The 19,010-nt window shown below is 39.6% G+C and overlaps 1 protein-coding gene across 44 annotated transcripts in view; it reads left to right on the top strand.

Moving 5' to 3' along the window:
- Positions 1–19,010, top strand: part of LOC122554996 (adhesion G-protein coupled receptor G2-like) — a 226,179-nt gene that overhangs the window by 135,932 nt on the left and 71,237 nt on the right. For 38 of the 44 annotated variants that reach the window (XM_043700548.1, XM_043700549.1, XM_043700544.1 and 35 more), the window contains 8 exons: positions 67–114; positions 5,876–5,914; positions 9,027–9,071; positions 10,002–10,040; positions 11,265–11,303; positions 12,448–12,495; positions 15,264–15,311; positions 16,827–16,874. In XM_043700548.1, coding sequence (XP_043556483.1) covers positions 67–114; positions 5,876–5,914; positions 9,027–9,071; positions 10,002–10,040; positions 11,265–11,303; positions 12,448–12,495; positions 15,264–15,311; positions 16,827–16,874 — 354 coding nt within the window. The remainder of the gene's footprint in view (positions 1–66; positions 115–5,875; positions 5,915–9,026; positions 9,072–10,001; positions 10,041–11,264; positions 11,304–12,447; positions 12,496–15,263; positions 15,312–16,826; positions 16,875–19,010) is intronic. The other 6 variants (XM_043700552.1, XM_043700535.1, XM_043700527.1 and 3 more) reach the window with 3 other exon arrangements.

Raw genomic sequence — 19,010 nt, 5'->3', positions numbered from 1 at the left:
AGATGAAAACTACAGCAAGGTTTGGCTGTTAATTGTTTGATCTGAAGTCATGTATTTCTCCTACAGTTAACAGCTCGACAGTTACTAGCTTATCACCTCCATGGGACCGAACAGGTACTGAAAATAGACTCTTTGTAACTATTAAGAATGTAAGAAACCATTTGCTGAAGTTTGAGATATTGAGAACTGTCTGAAGCTCATGGTATGATTTATTATTAAATCAGACAGGACATAAGGAGGCTGTTCACATTTTCTAAAAGAGCTCGTCAATTATACTGGATACCCAGAAAAACAAAACTATATCATTTAAATAATGAAACTATCAGCTAATTGACTTTAAACAATGCATCTTACAGCTAGGGGAGGAGACAAAGCAGTAAATTTAATGTTTAGGTTGGAAGGTTTCCAGATGACCATCAGACATAGGAACAGAAGTGGGTCATTTGATCCTTCAAGTCTGATCACACCCGATAGTCCTAAACTTCACTTTTCTACCATTTCCCCAACCGATGATTCCCTTACAGATTAAAAAAAAGTCTATTTCAGCCTTGAATATATTTAATGATGCAATAATTATAGCCAAGTCTTCTGACTTTCTCCAGCACTCTCTGTTTTATTTGAAATTTCTACAGTATTTTATCTTTATTAACAAAGTGAATACTGATTGCTTTATAAACGAGGGAAATCATGTCTCACAAACTTGATTGAGTTTTTTGAAAAAGTAACAAAGAGGATTGATGAGGGCAGAGTGGTAGATATAATCTATATGGACTTCAGTAAGGCGTTCAACAAGTTTCTCCCTGGGAGACTGGTTAGCAAGGTTAGATCTCATGGAGTACAGGGAGAACTCACTATTTGGATACAGAACAGGCTCAAAGGTAGAAGACAGAGGGTGGTGGTGGAGGGATGTTTTTCAAACTGGAGGCCTGTGACCAGTGGAGTGCAACAAGGATCGGTGCTGGGTCCACTACTTTTCATCTTTTATGTAGATGATTTGGATGTGAACATAAGAGGTATAGTTAGTACATTTGCTGATGACACCAAAATTGGAGATGTAGTGCACAGCGAAGAAGGTTACCTCAGATTACAACAGGATCTTGATCAGATGGGCCAATGGGCTGAGGAGTGGCAGATGGAGTTTAGTTTAGATAAATGTGAGGTGCTGCATTTTGAGAAAACAAATGTTAGCAGGACTTATATACTTAATGGTAAAGTCCTCAGGAGTGTTGCTGAGCAAAGAGACCTTGGAGTGCAGGTTCATAGCTCTTTGAAAGTGGAATCGCAGGTAGATAGGATAGTGAAGAAGGTGTTTGGTATGCTTTCCTTTGCTGGTCAGAGTACAGGAGTTGGGAGGTCATGTTGCAGGACATTGGTTAGGTCACTGTTGGAACATCGTGTGCAATTCTGGTCTCCTTCCTATTGGAAAGATGTTGTGAAACTTGAAAGGGTTCAGAAAAGATTTACAAGGATGTTGCCAGGGTTGGGAGATTTGAGCTATAAGGAGAGGCTGAATAGGCGCTAGGGCTGATTTCCCTGGAGCGTCGGAGGCTGAGTGGTGACCTTATAGAGGTTTACAAAATTATGAGGGGCACAGATAGGATAAATAGACAAAGTCTTTTCACTGGGGTGGGGTAGTTCAGACTAGAGGGCATAGGTTTAGGATGAGAGGAGAAAGATAGAAAAGAGACCTAAGAGGCAACGTTTTCACTCAGAGGATGGTACGTGTATGGAATGAGCTGCCAGAGGAAGTGGTGGAGGCTGGTACAATTGCAACGTTTAAAAGGCATCTGGATGGGTATATGAATAGGAAGGAATTGGAGGGATATGGGCCAGATGCTGGCAAATGGGACTAGATTGAGTTGGGATATCTGGTCGGCTTGGACAAGTTGGACCGAAGGGTCTGTTTCTGTGCTGTACATCTCTATGACTCTATGACCTGTACCAGCTCATGGGTGAACATAAAAAAGGGAAATTAACTGATGAGCTTATAGGTGATCATGTCCAAGTGAGGTTGCAGTAACAAACATTATCATAATACTTGCCTTCTGAAAAGGTTAAAACGTGAATAGTTGTTTGGTAAAATGAAAGGGTATAATAACTATCATGCTCATTGTTAGTCTGCATCATCAATGATGTCAAGTAATGTCAAATCATATGTAGGTGGAACCTGAGAGGGAAATGTTCTGATAAAGTCAATGCAGCAGTTTAATTTGTAAATATTGTAAACAGCCATTAAAGTTTTTCTTTAGATTAATGCAGCATTGTTTCCAGCTCTTTCATTAAAAACATATAGTTCCCAAACATTATCATAATATTTAAGCGCAATTTTCAAAACCACCGAGACTACTGGGATAAAGATCCAACGAAGCCAATTTTGATTCCAAGAATTTCGAAAGTGTCATGTTGTTCATTGACATTTCTTATAGAGTAGAAGTCTAATGACAAAATGTATAGTCATATGTTAAGCAAGTTAGGCAAAGAGTGGAGTCATGATCTATTTGGATTTCCAAAAGGCCTTAGACAAGGTTTTGCACAGGAAGATAGGATCCCATTGTATTAGGGGCAACGTACTGGCATGGATAAAACACTGGCTGGCTGGCAGAAGGCAGAGTGTGGGAATAAATGGCTCGTTTTCAAGCTGGCAGCTGGTGACTAGTAGACTTCCACAGGGATCAGTGTTGGGACCACCATTATTCACGTTATACATTAACAATTTAGTCGAATGAACTGAGAGCATTGTGGGTAAGTTTGCAGATGACACAAGGATAGTTGGAGGGGCAGGTCATATTGAGGAAGCTGGGAGGCTGGAGAAGGGCTTGGACAAACTAGGAGAGTGGGCAAAGAAGTGGCAGATGGAATACAATGCGGGAAAGCACAAGGTATGCACTTTGGTAGGAGGATCAAGGCATTTCTATTTCTAGGCTATTTTGTACACAGGAAAAATCTTCAGAAATCTGAAGCACAAAGGGACTTTGGAGTCCTAGTTCAAGATTCTCTTAAAGTAAATTTGCAGGTACCATTGTCAGTTAGGAAGGCAAATTCACTGTTAGCATTCATTTCAAGAGGACTAGAATACAACACTGCTGAGGCTGTATAAGGCTCTGGTTAGACTCCATTTGGAATATTGTGAGCAGTTTTGTGCTCCACATCTAAGGAAGAATGTGCTGGCATTGGAGGGATCCAGAGGAGGTTTACAACGATGATCTTGGGGGTGAAGTGCTTGTCATACGAGGAGCAGTTGTGGACTGTAAGTCTGTACTCAATGGTGTTTAGAAGGATGAGGGGGATCTGATTGAAACTTACAAAATATTGACAGGCCTGGATAGAGTAGATGTGGAGAAGATGTTTCCACCAGTAAAAGAGACTAAGACTTGAGGGCACAGCATCAGATAAAGTGATGATCTTTAGACTTGAGGTGAGGAGAAATGTTTTCAATCAGAGGGTAGTTAATCTGTGGAACTCATTACCACAGAGGGCTGTGGAGGCCAAGTCATTGAATATATTTAAGACAGAGATAGATAGGTTGTTGATTAGCAAGGGGTTCAAGGGTTATAGGGAGAACAGGGCTGAGAAACATATCAGCCACGATTGTATGATAGAGCAGACTCAATTGGCCAAATGGCTTATTTCTGCTCATAGATCTTATGATTTTATGTTCTAATTTATAACATTGATGGGGCCACAAGTCATGGGCCGAGGGAGTCAGCGACATCATTGATATTCCCAATGAATTGCTCATAATCTTTTTAACATCAGATAAGGTGAAGAGTTAGCAGTATCTGACTAGTTCCTGTTACATATCGTGGTCAAGTTTCCAACTTAAAACTTGTTCCATAAATGGCCACTTTACAAGTTATCAAGATGGAAATGAACTCATTCAAGCTAACTGCATCACCACAAATTCTTTTCCTAACACTGCCACACCATCTGTGATGGATAACTGTGAATTTTTTTTAAGAATTATACATGTTCAAATTGACAACTGCACGTCAATGGACAAAGTCTTTTTTTATAAACAATTGAATGAATGCCCTTATTCTCCTTCTTGCTGATGTACATTGGTTGATGCATTCTGTCTCCCTGTTTATTGGCCACCAGTATCTAATTGTACTGTGATACAGATGAAAGAGCTCCCACAAGGAATAGGCACAGAGACAGGAATGTTCACTTAGCACCTCAACATCAATGGAACAGCATGTTCTGAAAATGCCAACAATTTCAGGAAAAACATCAGTGAAGTAGTTGTACAAAGCACATCTTGCCATCACATGTACTGACGTAATCCACTAGCTTCGATTTGGTCCTCTGAAAGGCCATTTTCCAAGTGATGATGATAACAATCTACCACACCAAAACTATCCTCCTGTAAACTTTTAACATGGAATATCTTTTTCAATTCTACAACCTTATATCCATTTCAGAACTAACTCCATGACTAATTCAAAATTGAAAATGGTAGTTATATATAAATGGACAAACATTGATTTCTATTTAATGAAGATACAAATGTCTTTGTGTTCATTGTGTGCAAGTATTGACAACCCCAATCCTTTTTTCCATTTGCATTTCATTAAAGGTTCCTAATGATGAGCCATGAGATTAATAGTCAGGTCATATTTTCTTGTTAGAACATGCAAATATCACCAGCTCATGTAATGACACCAGGGGGGAGTGGGTTCATTAATATGATTTGTATTGTTTATGGAAGCATGCATATAACCTAATGCATATGTTTTATCCCCTGAAAACTGTCACTCTTGTAGCTTTAGTTGATGGGGTTAACTCCTTGCCATTAACCTTTCAAGATTTGGTTTTGTTGGCCTGGTTTCAATTTAAAAGTGGATTTTTGACAACAAACAATCTATTTATGATCAGGAAAAGGTGCCGTTTCCAATCAACACAGACAAACTCGGTGAAACACACTGTTGGAAGGAATAATCGGTAACTCTCGAATTCATGAAAAGTTGAACATTTTCATTATAATCCTTAATTTTGTCATTTTGTGAAAGTAATTTACCTGTGTCCTAATGTGTGGATGATTTATAAAGTGTGGTTGTCAACAGGGTGAGGCCGTTGATCTGTTTGATCTGAAATTATCTCCTCTTATAGTGAACACCATGACTGCTACTGAGACACCATCTCCACAGAACACAACAGGCACTGCAAATGTACTCTCTGGAAATATTAAGGATGTAAAAACAATTGTTGAAGTTGAGCTGTTCAGAACCACAGGAAGCTCCTGACCTCTTTAATTATTGATTAATACAGAAGGCACTGTTCAGTCCATTGAGTCTAAAGATTTTGAAATAGTCGTTCAATTATTCCCACTCCTGCTCTCCAGCTCTTTCTAATAAATCTAGATGTTTCTCCTTTCCCAGTATTTATCTAATTCACTTTTGACAGTCAGTGCCAGTATTGCTTCCACCAGTGCAACATGTCATGCATTCCAGATCATATTCCCATCATACTGGAAAAGTGCCATGTTAAGTTTTAATTTTTCTCTCTTACAATAATCAAGCTCTTATAGTTGAACTTGGTGACACCCAGTAACATGTTGACTGTATCACACCATGGATGGTGATGGGATTATTCAATTGGACATTTTGCCACTACACTACTATCAGATTGGAACAGTTTAAGCTCCTCAGTTTTCTTATTCTTTGACCTTCAGCTGTTTGTCAAAACACCACTCTACCAGGTTCACCTCTTTGATCGGACATTCCTGAAGAAGGGCTCACGCCCAAAACGTCGATTCTCCTGCTCCTTGGATGCTGCCTGATCCGCTGCGCTTTTCCAGCAAGACATTTTCAGCTCACCTCTTTGATTGTCAAGGTGGAACAACACATTTAATCTAACCACTAGTCATCTTTTACAGGGAATTTCATCAGCGATATGACCACCTCACCCGAGACAGGTAATCACAACTAGACCTTTGAGGCATTTACATTTTGATGGTTACATCTGCACATCTATGGTCAAATTTGATTCTTGTTTACGCAACTTGTAGAAATGTACATGCGCTCCTTCTCACTAATGCACATCAATTGAAAATGAATTGGTGATGTGTCATGTGGGTTTGTAGGGATTAGCATCCAGTATGTGTCAATGTCCATCAATGCAGAGTGCATGTGGCTGGTATCTGGGGGGTGTACCCCTTTAGATGCTGGTCCCTGATGACCAACAAGGAGGCCACTCAGAGAAAGTGGTGAGTCGAATTTGCCAGGTGCCCATTCTGTATTGCATATTAGCTTTTGCTACACCTGCAAAGGAAAATTGCAAATCAGCTGAAAGATTTAAATATTCAAATTGACAAGCAGATATAAATGGGCAGTTTTTTATATGATTGAATGCTCTTGTTTTCTTTCTCACTGATGCACATTAGTTAACACATTCTGTCCTGCTGTTTATTTGCTGCCAGTCTCCTAAGTCTTTTCTATGTTTCAATAAAGGCACGTCTCTTGCTTCTAAAGCCCAATGAATAAGAGTCTAAACTACTCGACCTCCCATAACAAAATCCTTCCAAGCCTGGGATCAATCTAGTGAACCATCTCTGGACTGTGTCCAATACTCAGAAAAAGCAGTTATTTTTCTGCAGATCAACATTTTTGAAGGAGAGATCATGCTGCATAGAGGCTCAATGGGTGGCACAGTGACTCAGTGGTTAGCACTGCTGCCTCACGGCACCAGGGACTTGGGTTCAATTCCAGCCTCGGGGGACTGTCTGTGTGGAGTTTGCACATTCTCCCTGTGTCTATGTGGGCTTCCTCCTATGATCCAAAGGTGTGCAGGTCAGGTGAATTGACCATGCTAAATTGGCCCATAGTGTTAGGTGGATTAGTCAGAGGGAAATGGGTCTGGATGGGTTACTCTTTTGGAGGGTCGGTGTTGGCTTGTTGGGCTGAAGGGCCTGTTTCCACACTATAGGGAATCTAATCAGTCTCTTAGAATTTATATCCAACACTATTTCTCTTTGGGATAGATTCCATTTCAAATATGGCCTTGGAAGGAATGGTTCAGAACTCATCAATTCATGAAAAATTATACCATTTTGCAATCAAATCCCCAAGTAGTTTATATTTTGAGCATAGTTTGCAAAGTAACACAACTGTCTGCATGAGGCTGTTGATTTCTGATCTGAAATCATGTACTTCCTTTGGAGGGGATTCCATGCCTATTAGGCATTAGCTCCACAGAACACAACAGGTACTGTAAATGTGCTGTTTGGAAATATTACGAATGTAAGCAACCTGTTGTTAAAACAGACCCATTCAAGATATGCAGGAATTTACTGTTGTTTTATATTAGAATTAGACATTAAAAAAACATGACTCTTCAGTCCATTGTGCCTGTAGAGGTAATTAGAAAGCTCTTTTATTCCCAAACTTCTGCACTTACTGCGTAATCCTGGAAATTTCTCATGTCCCAGTATTTATCCAATTTCCTTTTAACAGTTCCTCCCAGAACTGCATCATGTAGTGCATTCCAGATCATATCACATTTTTCCATCAAATAACTCCAGTACAGGAAATGGGATTTCTGTGATTGCAATAGTTCACTTTAGTTGTTTCCAATCGGAGAGAACTCCTGGGAAAATGGTGCAGTGAAGCCAATATCTGCAGCATCGAGTAGTGAAGGTACCAGGTTGAGTTTAGATGGCACTTACAGCTGTAAAGCCTGGGGTTACAGACTTATTGTCTATAATTTTCAACAATAATCCAGCTGGCACTGTAAACCTTGGTCTCACCTAAGAACTACAATTTACAACATTACTGGGTCAACAATCATGGCCCAGGGGGTAAGCAATTTAACAGAGTTGGTAGTAATTTTGAAATTTCAGAGCATGTGGAGTGTTTGCAGTATCAGGCTGACTCCTATTATATATCACAGCCATTCATTTTTAATCATTCCACCTAACAAAACATCAGGGTCACTAGCTGGCCAGAATTTTTTGCCCATTTTTAGTCCTTTAGACTTTGTCCTTCTAGATGGAAGTGATTATGGATTTGGAAGGTTCTGTTTCAGGATTTTTGGTGAATTTCTGCAGTGCATCTTGGAGGTAGCACACACTACTGCTACTGAGCGTTAGTGGCTTCCATAAATGACCACCTCACAGTTTGTCAAAGACGGAGATTACCACAACCAAACTGACTGCTTGTAATCTTTTATCACAAATTCCTTTCCTAAAAGTACCACACACCTACACAGAAAATTGCAAATTGAGAAATTTAAATATTCAGATTGACAACTGCACGCTAATTTTTCTCCTCATTGGTTGACACATTCTATCCCCCTGTTTATTTGGCTCCAGCATCTCATTTAAGTTGCACCGTGCTCCAAGAAAGAAAAGACACGCAGTCAGTTATGTTCACTTAATGTTGTCCCATCACCAGTGCAGTAAGCTCTGGAACTACCAGTATTTGCAGAAGGAAATGTTATTCCTGATGAAGGGCTTATGCCCGAAACATCGACTCTCTTGCTCCTTGGATGCTGCTGTACTTTTCCAGCACCACACTCTCGACTCTGATCTCCAGCATCTGCAGTCCTCACTTTCTCCGGGAAGGAAGTGTCAGCCTAGTCTTTGTAAGAAGAGCATTAAACCATCATATGGGCTCAAACATTATCCATTAATTTCGATCTGTTTTTTCTGGAAGGCAGTTCCACCAAGTTGTTTTCTAAGTGATGAAAATGAAAATCACCAGATCAAAACTATCCTCCTGTAACCTTTTTTTAAAGAGGAAATTCCTCTTCCACTTCTACCTCCTTGTATCCATTTTGATCATTTTAAAGTTGAAAATGACAGGTATATACTGATGGATGCAGTATAATTTTTATTTAATAATTGTACAAACACATTATTGTTTACTGTCTCATCATTAATCTTCCCCTTCCATCCATTTTGGTTTCCTCAATCCCTTAAAGGTTCACAATAATGAATAGTAATATAAAGGTAAAGTGCTAATGTCCTGTGAGGTCATTAGGGTAAGGGTGTTGATTGTCTGATCTGAAATCATATCCTTTTCTTACAGTGAACATGACTATTACTGGGACATCATCTCCACAGAACACAACAGGTACTGCAGATATGCTCTTTGGAAATGTCAAGAATGCAAACAAAAACCAGTTGTTAAAATTAAACAATTTAGAATCACTGGTGCATTTTGTTTATCAAATCAAACAGGACAGAAGGAGTTTGTGGGATTTATTAAGCCAATATAGGATGTTTGAAATAGCTGCTCAATTATTTGCACCCTCCTGCTCTTTCCACACAAACCTGGAGATTTTTCCTTTTCCAGCATCTATCCAATTTCCTTTTCACCTTTAGCATCAGAACTGCTTCCGCCAACTCATCATGTAGTGTACTAAATAAAAAACGGAAAGAACTGCTGGCAGTCAGAACATAAGCAGGAATTGCTGGAAAATCTGAACTCAACTTCCCTCCACAGAGGAAAATCTCAGTAGGTTTGGCAGCATCTGTGGTGAGAAATCAGGGTTAATGTTTCAGGTTTAGTGACACTTCTTCAGAATGCAAGTTGAGTTCAGATTTTCCACCAATGTTTGCTTTTATATCATGTGTGCATTTCAGATCATATCACATTTTCCTTTTAAACAGAACACACCTTAGAAATGTGATTTCTGAGATTGTGTCTGTTCACTTTATTTGTTTCAAAACAGAGAGTACAGATGCTCTGATGATACAGAGAAGCCAAACTCCCATGGCATGAATTGTGAAAATGTAATTTTGAGTTTGGATTTTTTATATTGATTAGTCAACAGTGTCATGTCATGGGATAATTTAATGATGTTAGGTTTTTGGGGATTCATTTACCACAATAGTTGTTTCATATTGCTAGCACATTCAAACTGAATATTTAAGCTCCTCAGTTGGTTTTCTTGTCTATGACAATGTGCTAATATATAAAACTCAACTCAACAAAGTTAGTCCTTTCAGCTACCAAGATGGAAATAAGCATATTCAATCTAACCATTTGTCATTTTTACAGGGTATTCATTTACCAATATGACCATCTCATTTGGGACAGGTAATTATAAATTGATGTTTGAGGGATTAAGTTTTGTAAGTTGATTCTATACGTTAATGTACAAATGTGATTTTGTTTCTATGACTGCACAAATGCTTATGAACTCCTTCTCACTAATGCACATCAATTGACAAACTCTGCCCACTCTCTACGTATGCCACTGGTATCTCCTTAAAAATGCACAATGATAGAAAAGGGAAGACTAGATAGAGAGAAAGTAATTGTCAGATTGAAGTCCCTTGACGATCACACAAGCATAATCAATTGTGTTAGACATCCAGAAAAGCTGTGGGAGTAATTAAGTGTTAATGTGAGTGTGTAAATGGTAGGTGTGCAGAGACCTTAAGATGTAGGAGCAGCAAAAGGCCTTTTCATCCAATCCATTGTGATCATGGTTGATAACCTTCAACACCATTTTCCTGCCTTAGTCTTGAACCTTTGATTAATAATCTGTTCATCTCAGCCTTGAATATATTCAATGACTCATACTCTTGAACCCTTCAGTGATAACGAGCTCCACAGAAGGACAACTCTCTGGAGAATAATTTCTTCCCCATCTCTGTCATAACTTGGTGACCCCTTACTCTGAGATATGCCATCGCATCCTAGATTCTCCTAGAGGCAAGCAGTCTTTTCAGCATCTTCTTTGTTAAGACCCCGAGGAATCTCCTATGTTTCAATGGTTACCTCTCATGCTTCTAAATTCCAATGACTACAAACCCAAGCTACTCAACCGCTCTTCATAAGAAAATCCCTCTAATCCCAGTATTTATGTGGTTTCCTTTTCACATTTGCTGTCAGAACTGCTTCCACCAACTCATCATGTAGTGTGTTCCACAATCTATCAGATTTTCTCATCAAACTGGGCACGTTTGAGCAATGTGATTTCTGAGATTACGTTAGTTCACTTTATTTGTGTCAAAGCAGAACACCTACTGCTGAACTGATGGTGTAATGAAGATAGTGTCAGCTGCATGAATTGTGAAAATGCGATAGCAAAATTGGACTCTTCATGTAGATTATAATATTAATGATATTAGTTGGGGATCCTTTGCCATTATGGTGGATTTACAGAGCTTCCACTATCAGATTGGAATTTTTAAGCTCCTCAGTTAGCTATGGCATTGTGCTAGTTTATAAAACCCCATTCCACCAGGTTAGCCCATCGGGCTATCGAGGTGGAAATCAAGCACATTTGATCTAACTGTTTGTCATCTTTTACAGGAAATCCTGTTATCAATAAGACTAGCTCTTCTGGGACAGGTAATAACAAATAGGTATTTGAAGTAGTAAGTTTTGAAAGTTGTTTCTATACATTAGTGAACAAATTTGATTTTTGTTTCTGTGTAAGAATATTTGATCTCCTTCTCCCTAATGGACATCAATTCACAATTTCTGCCTACTCTCTAAATTAACCATGAGTATCTCCTTTAAGATGCATGATGTTATAAAAGTGTGTTCTACGATAGAGAAGTAATTGTAAGATTTACATCCCTTAATTATCACACGACCATAGTAACTAGTTGGACACCAGAAAAACAAAAATATAGCTTTTATAATAATAAACCATCAGTGAATTGTGTTTAAAACACACCTCTTAGGGATTCATGATCAAATTGTGAGTTTATCACTGGCAGTGCACTGAGCACCCTAAGATGTAGGCCATTCAGCCATTTGAGTCTGTTCCACCAGTGAGTTCATGGCTGATCTGATAATCCTTAATTCAACATTCTCTTTTATCCCCTTCATCCTTGATTTCCCTTAAAGATTAAAATTCTTTATCCCTCAGCTTTGAGTATATTTACCAACCTAGCCTCCACAATCCCCTCTGGTCAAGAGTTCCACAGAATGACTATCCTCTTAGCGGATAAATCCCTCATCTCCATTCTAACTTGACAACCCCTTATTCTGAAATTTAGGTACCTGGTCCTAGATTTTCTCATAAGGGGAAACAACCTTTCCTCCCCTTCCCCATTAATTCCCTTAAGAACCTTCTATGTTCCAAATTAGTCACCTCTATTGCTTTTCAACCTCAATGGGTACTCAACCTCTCCTCAAAAGAAAATCCCTCCAAGTCTGGAACCAACCTAGTGAACTTCCTCTTGCACTGCCTCCGATACCCAGAGAAAGTAATCATTTCTCAGAAGATCAACAACTTTAATGAGGAGGTTCATGACTCTTAGTACTCAAATGAAAATTTCTAACATTATTTCTCTTTGTGTTGAGTCCATTTCAAATAAGGACTTGGAAGGAAAGGTGCATAAATTATCAATTCATAAAACAAGTCATACTTTGCAATCAAACCCTCAAGTAGCTTACAAAATTCTATGTATAATTTACAAAGTAATGCCATAGTCAGCCTGAGGCTGTTGAGTTTCTGCTCTAAAATTATGTTCTTCCATTACAGGGGACTCCATGTTTACCAATGGGACATCATCTCCACAGATCACAACAGGTAATGCACTTTGGAAGAAGGAATAAGACAAGGGGGTACTCAATCAATGGCCAGACACTAGGAAGCTCAGAGGGACAGAGGGATCTAGGGGTGTCTGCCGCAGATCCCCAAAGGTGGCAGAACAGGTTAATAGGGTAGTTAAGAAAGGATATGGGACACTTGCCTTTATCAGCCATGGCAGAGATTATAAGAGCAGGGAGATTTATGTTGGAGTAGTACCGAATTCTGGTTAGGCAACAGGAAGAGGACTGTGTGCAGTTCTTGTCACCACGCTATCGGAAGGCACTGGAGGAGATTCACCAAGATGTTGCCTGGAGTAGATCATTTCAGCTATGAAGAGAGACTGGCTAAGCTTGGTTTGCTTTCTTTGGAACAGAGAAAGCTGAGGAGTTGACATGATAGAGATTATGTGGAGGCACAGATAGGGTGAATAGATAGCAGCTGCTCCCCTCAATCGAGTAACAAGTGGGCATAATTTTAAAGTGAAAGGCAGGAGGTTTACAAAGAATTTGAGGAAAATCATTTTCACCCAGAGGGTGGTAGAAGTCTGGATGCACTATCTGGGAGGGCAGTTGAGGTGGGAAAACTCTCAACCTTTGAAAGGTACATGGAGGAGTGGGGCAACATTCAAGGCTGTGGGCCTAGCGCAGGTAAGTGGCATCACATACAGATAAGGCGGTACAGACTTGATGCTCTGAAAAACTTCTCCTGTACTGTATGATTCTATGATTTTAAATACTACAAATGTGCTGATTGTAAATATTAAGAATATAAGAAACTTGTTGTTGAAATAGAACCCCCCCCCCCCACCAGAAAGTTCTTGATATATTTTATTATTGACTCAGTCAGTTCATATGCCTGTACAATGAATCCCATTTCCAGCCATGATCTACCAGTTTCCCCCATAGTGCCTGATGAGCTCCCTGATCATTAAAGGCTTGAGTTCAACTTCCCACCCTCTGGAATGACTTAACACAACAGGCCCAAGTTACTGTGAGCCACCCCATGGAGCCTACCGATATTCCCTGGTCTGCTTCTATTTGATCTTGGACTCTCTGATGCTCAATCCTGGGTTGCAAGATCATTTACCTTTGGACTCGTAAAACTAACTCCCTGACTGATGGTGGCTAGCTCTCCGACTGGTATCTGACCATGTCCCTGACTGCTGTGGTACTTCCTGACTGACATTAGGTTCCCTTAAAAGACACTGAGTGATGCTCCCCTTTTCACTTCCACACATGGTCATTTGCTTCAAGCAGCTGCAGTGTATACGCTGTGTACACTTCTGACACATTGCTGGTATTGACTTGGCTCAGTGACATGATATACAATGATGTGCCCACCTCATTGCTGATCGATAAATTTAATTTTATTTGCTTTCCATCACCATAAGCTGCTGCATCTTCTTCTGCACTAAAAAGCAAATGCACCAACAGGAGTCAATAAAAGTTCTGTAGATGCTGGAATATCTAAACTAAAAACAGAAAATGCTGAAAAATCATAGCAGACCTGGCAGCATTTACAGAGGGAGAAATGTAGTTAATGTTTCTAGTCTGAAATGAGATGTTGCCAGGGCCTGCTGAGTTTCTCCAGGACTGAACACAACAAATGCCGGAGATCTCAATGCGTCAGTAAACATCCGTGGAGAGAGAATAAGCTAATGTGTCGAGGATAGGTGACTCTTTGTCAGAGTTTCTCCAGGGGCTTTGTGCTGGATTATTTAAACCACAGAAGCTGCTTGGCTGTATCACAATGCTAAAGAGTTTTGCCCAGTAAGGCAAGCTAAATATATACCCCTATTTCAACAATAAAAGCCCCTGTACAGATGTACAAATGCTTGGCCTGCCACAAGCATACAAGCCCTGCCACCTAAATAAACCTAATTAGAGACAAAAAAAATACCTGCAGATGCTGAATTTCAAAGTAGGAGGCTGGAAGAACACAGCAAGCCAAGCAGCATCAGGAGGTGGAGAAGTCAATGTTTCAGGTGTAACCCTCCTTCAGGAACGTCAGCTTCTCCACCTCCCAATGCTGCCATGGATTGATGCCTTCTTCCAGCCTTCTGTTGGTCTAATCTAAATAAACCTACCAGAGGTCTTCAAGTAAACAGAATCTATGTGCCTCATTTGTGTTACGTTTCAGTAACGCATGACTTTTATTGCACGATGTGCAGTGGATTTCTCCTTTAAACTAAAAGCAGAACAAGGGAGAAACCAGCATTACCAAGCTTGAAGATTAAGGAGAATTGCTGCATATAAAGGATAACAGCAATGCAGAACTTCCCGCAGTGCAGAACCCGACAAAACCAGGATTTCCTTGTAAACTGCATTTCGGAACTAAGTCATATCAGCCCTATCTAAAAGCCCATTTCAAATTTGAATGACTGACAGCAGTCAGCCTCATGCTGAACCACTAGAAATTGTGCCTAACTTAAAATAGCAAAGACATTACAAGCTGCATGCAAGAACAGCACAGAGCAGACAAGAGAACCCGTAAGTTTCAAGCCAATAAACAGAAAAGGAACAGAAAGTACTGTGCTGAAAGTAAAGAGGGTTGGACCTCAAATCCAGGAGAATTAACTTGAAGGACATTAATCTCCTATGATAGGTCAAACAGAAAAAAAAAGACATTTTACAATAAAATGATAAGTAGATCGTTCTGTGAAAATAAATGCCTGTTCAATAATGCGTGGACAATTTACTAAGTAATGTCTAGGACACAGTGAAGCTGGTGATTGTCTGATCTGAAATCATGTCCTTCTCTTGCAGTGAACATTACGACAGACACTGAGACATCACTTCCACAGATAACAACAGGTACTGAAAATGTGCTGTTTGGAGATATTTTGAGTGTAAGAAACGTGTTGAAATTCTGAACCATTCAGAACTGCAAGAAACACCTAATGTATTTTATCAAAGACCTGCTGGATTAATCCCATTCTGCTGCTCCTCCCATATAAACCTGGAAATTACTCTTTCTCCATTATTTATACAATGCCCTTCTGAATAATTACTATCGGCACTACTCCCATCAACTCATCATGTTGTGCATTTCAAATCAGATCATATTTTTTCATCAAATAGGACAGGTACTGGAAATGTGATTTGAGCTGAGGACCGTCACAACATTGCAAAACTGGTGTTAATTTACCACTTCAACAGATTTAGAGCTTGCACTATCAGATTGAAACATTTAAATTCCTCAGTTGGTTTTCTTAATCACTAACATTGGGTGGTTAAAAAAAACACCACTTCACCAGATTTTCCACTTTGAATGTCAAGATGAAAATCAAGCCTATTTGATCTGACTGCTTGTTATCTTTCACAAGAAATGCCTTTACCAAGATGACTATTTCACCTGGGGCCGGTAATTACAAATAGGTGATTGAGAGATTTTGAAAGTTAATTTTGTACATTAATGAACAAATGTTTGTTTCAATGTCTGTACAAATGTAATTGAGCTCCTTCTCACTAAGGTGCATCAACTGACAAAATTATGCTCACTCTGCCATTCATGTCTCCTTTAAGATACATGATGATACAAAAGGAGGACTGAATAAAGAATAATTGTTCGATCTAATTGCCTTAATTATGGCAATCTCAAACCGGCCACTCAGAAAAACACTACTGTAATTTCATCAAAAAAAATTAGTTAACAACCTGTTGTGGTAACTGTCACTTTATAATTGGTAAATGGCGGTTAAACAGTCAATTCTCCTCTCGTTATCAGTGATAACATTATTACTGGGGAGATAAGCAACTCTTTGAATTAATGATTAAAATTTCTGAGCTTATTTCTCTTTGAGTTATGTCTCAATATTGAATCCCACAACTTCAGAACCTGATGCATGATGTTTAGACTACATTTTCCTTACATTCTCCACCCGGTTAAAGTCTTGGCTTGTCTGTGTCCTGATCACTTTTGTTCTCAGTAGAGTTCTCTCCCTTCACACCTTAATTTGCACCCATTTTTTGGCTGTTTTTCACCTCCATTATCATGAATAATCCCTTTGTCTTTTGCACTGTGCCTCTACCATCCATTCTCTGCCTCTGTCACAAAATATACTTTCCAATACCTTTCAGTTCTGAAGAGGAGTCATACTGGACTCGAAATGTTAACATTTTTTTCTCCAGCATTTCTGTCATTGTCACTTTGAGCTGATTTAATTAAGAAAGGATTCAGAAGAAATGATCTGGGTTTATTCAACTCAAATATATAATGGTTAGCAATTAAATCCTAACATGGTTCCAATTCTTTGTACAAATACAATGCAATGTTATGGACAAGACTAGGCTAATCGACTAATCTGAAACAGGATACTTTCCTTGCAGTGAACAACAGTCCTGCAGATGGAACATCCACTACACAGAACACAACAGGTACTGAAATGAGCTTTTTGAAAATAGTAAGGATATAAGAAATCTGATGTTGTAATTGAGCGCCACAGAAAATTGTTCATGTTTCAGCAGACAATCATAAGGTAGAGGGTGGCTATTTAGCTCTTTATGTCTTGTGCTATTCAATTGGTCCTACTGCCCAGCTCTTTCCCAATAAGCATGCGCATTTCTCTATTTGAAGTATATCATTACAGTACGATTCAACCTGCTCCAATTTTTCATTCACTTCGGTATAAACAATAACAACTGATTGAGCATTTTCTGGTCAACCTCCCGCCGTTTGGACTTTTGCTGATTATTTTAAATCTACATGGCCCAGATACCTAGTATCTGTCAGGCATCACTGATGTGATTTTGCCTCTGGCAAGGTGTTTACACACAATACTTACTTCATTACCTGGTGTGCATATTAAGATATTACATCTCCAAATTGGTCAGCAGAACCTCTTTTCCTAATCCTAGCTAAGTTGTTGGCATCTAAATGGACTATGACAACCTTAACCCCCCACCCCACGCCCCAATTCCAAGTTCCTACTCAGCTGAGAAGATATGTCCTTGGCATCAGGTAGGCAAACAGCCTTCAGGGTTCTTTGCCTTTGCTGCAGAGGACAATATTCATGTCCTAACATGGTATCCCCCCACTAATACCACATTTCTCATGTCCTGCCTCACTTGAATAGGACTTTGGAATACGGTGCTGTGGTCAGTTCACTCATCCTCCCTGCAGTCTCCCTGTCCACACTGAGAGCAAGAAACACATACCTTTTAGAAAAGTGGCCGAGGCTTCTCCAAAGCTAAATTTTGGATCCTCATACCTGCCTGACTCCCAGACATATCCTCCTGTTCCTGACCTTAACCAAATTTGATGCAATTAAAAATCTCTCTCCTGAAATACACTGTATTGGTACCTCACTCCCCCTCCCTGACCTGTCACAATGTCTCCGGTATAGCCTCCTGATTGTCATCTTTGAGCTGATGTTGCTACAGCAGCCAACAGTTGCTGCAGCTGTGGCCACTGGTTTGCACCAGCATCCATCAGCTCCCACATACTACAGCTGCAATGCATTACCCGCAGAGTTATTTCTATCCTATTTAGTTAATTCATTTGGATGTTAAATATTTTAAAAATGTCTTTAAATTGTACTCTTCTGCAGCAATAATGTATTCTAATTTAAACCATTTGGCCAATCAAAAAAGACATTGAAAAAATACCCAGCATCCTGTTTTCCTGTAGATTCACCCTTTAGCTCTGAAGGGGTCTGGGATAATATTAAGGTATTAGGTTAAAACAGAGGTGCATGCTTCCAGTAAAGTGTTGTGCTTCAAATGATTCAAAGTAAGATCGAATATGTGACTTTAATATTCAGAGATTCTTTGTTAAAAATGCACTGCCCTGGCTTGAGTTTGATTTATTGTTGTCACATGTATAAAGATAAAGTGAAAAATGGTATTTCGCATGATTTACAGGCAGATTGTACCACACAAAGTGCATTAGGGTATTAGAGGAGAATGCAGAACAGAGTATTACAGCTGCAGAAAAGGAGCAGAGAGAGAGAGATCAGAATTAGCATTTGAGAGGTCTTTTCAAAAATCTGATAACAGTGGGGAAGAAGCTGTTCTTAAATCTGTTCATATGTGTATTCAAACTTTTATATCTTCTGCCATGATGCAAGAGGACAGAAGAAAGTATAACCAAGGCTGGAGGTGTCTTTGATTATGTTGGTTGCTTTCCTGATGCAGCAGGAAGTATAGATGGAGCCAATGGATCAAAGCTGGCTTGCATGATGGGCTGGGCCGTGTTCATGACTCTCGGTAGTTTATTGGTCTGGGGAAGAGAAAATGCCATACCATGTTGTTATGCATCCAGATAGGATGCTTTCTGTGGTGCACCTATAAAAATTGTTAAGAGTCTGTGTGGACATGCCAAATTTCCTTACCCTCCTGAGGAAATATTGGCATTGTTGTGCTTTCTTGACCATCATATTGACCGTGGGTGGACCAGGACAGATTGTTGGTGATTATCACTCCCAGGAACTTGACACTGTCGACCATCTCCACTTCAGCACCAGTGATACACACAGGGATGTGCCCTCCACTCCACTTCCTGAAGTCAATGAC

Source organism: Chiloscyllium plagiosum, chromosome 12, assembly GCF_004010195.1.
Source record: "Chiloscyllium plagiosum isolate BGI_BamShark_2017 chromosome 12, ASM401019v2, whole genome shotgun sequence".
Taxonomy (NCBI): Eukaryota; Metazoa; Chordata; class Chondrichthyes; order Orectolobiformes; family Hemiscylliidae; genus Chiloscyllium; species Chiloscyllium plagiosum.
The sequence above is the reverse complement of the archived record's forward strand: the minus strand, read 5'-3'. Positions and strand labels throughout refer to the sequence as shown.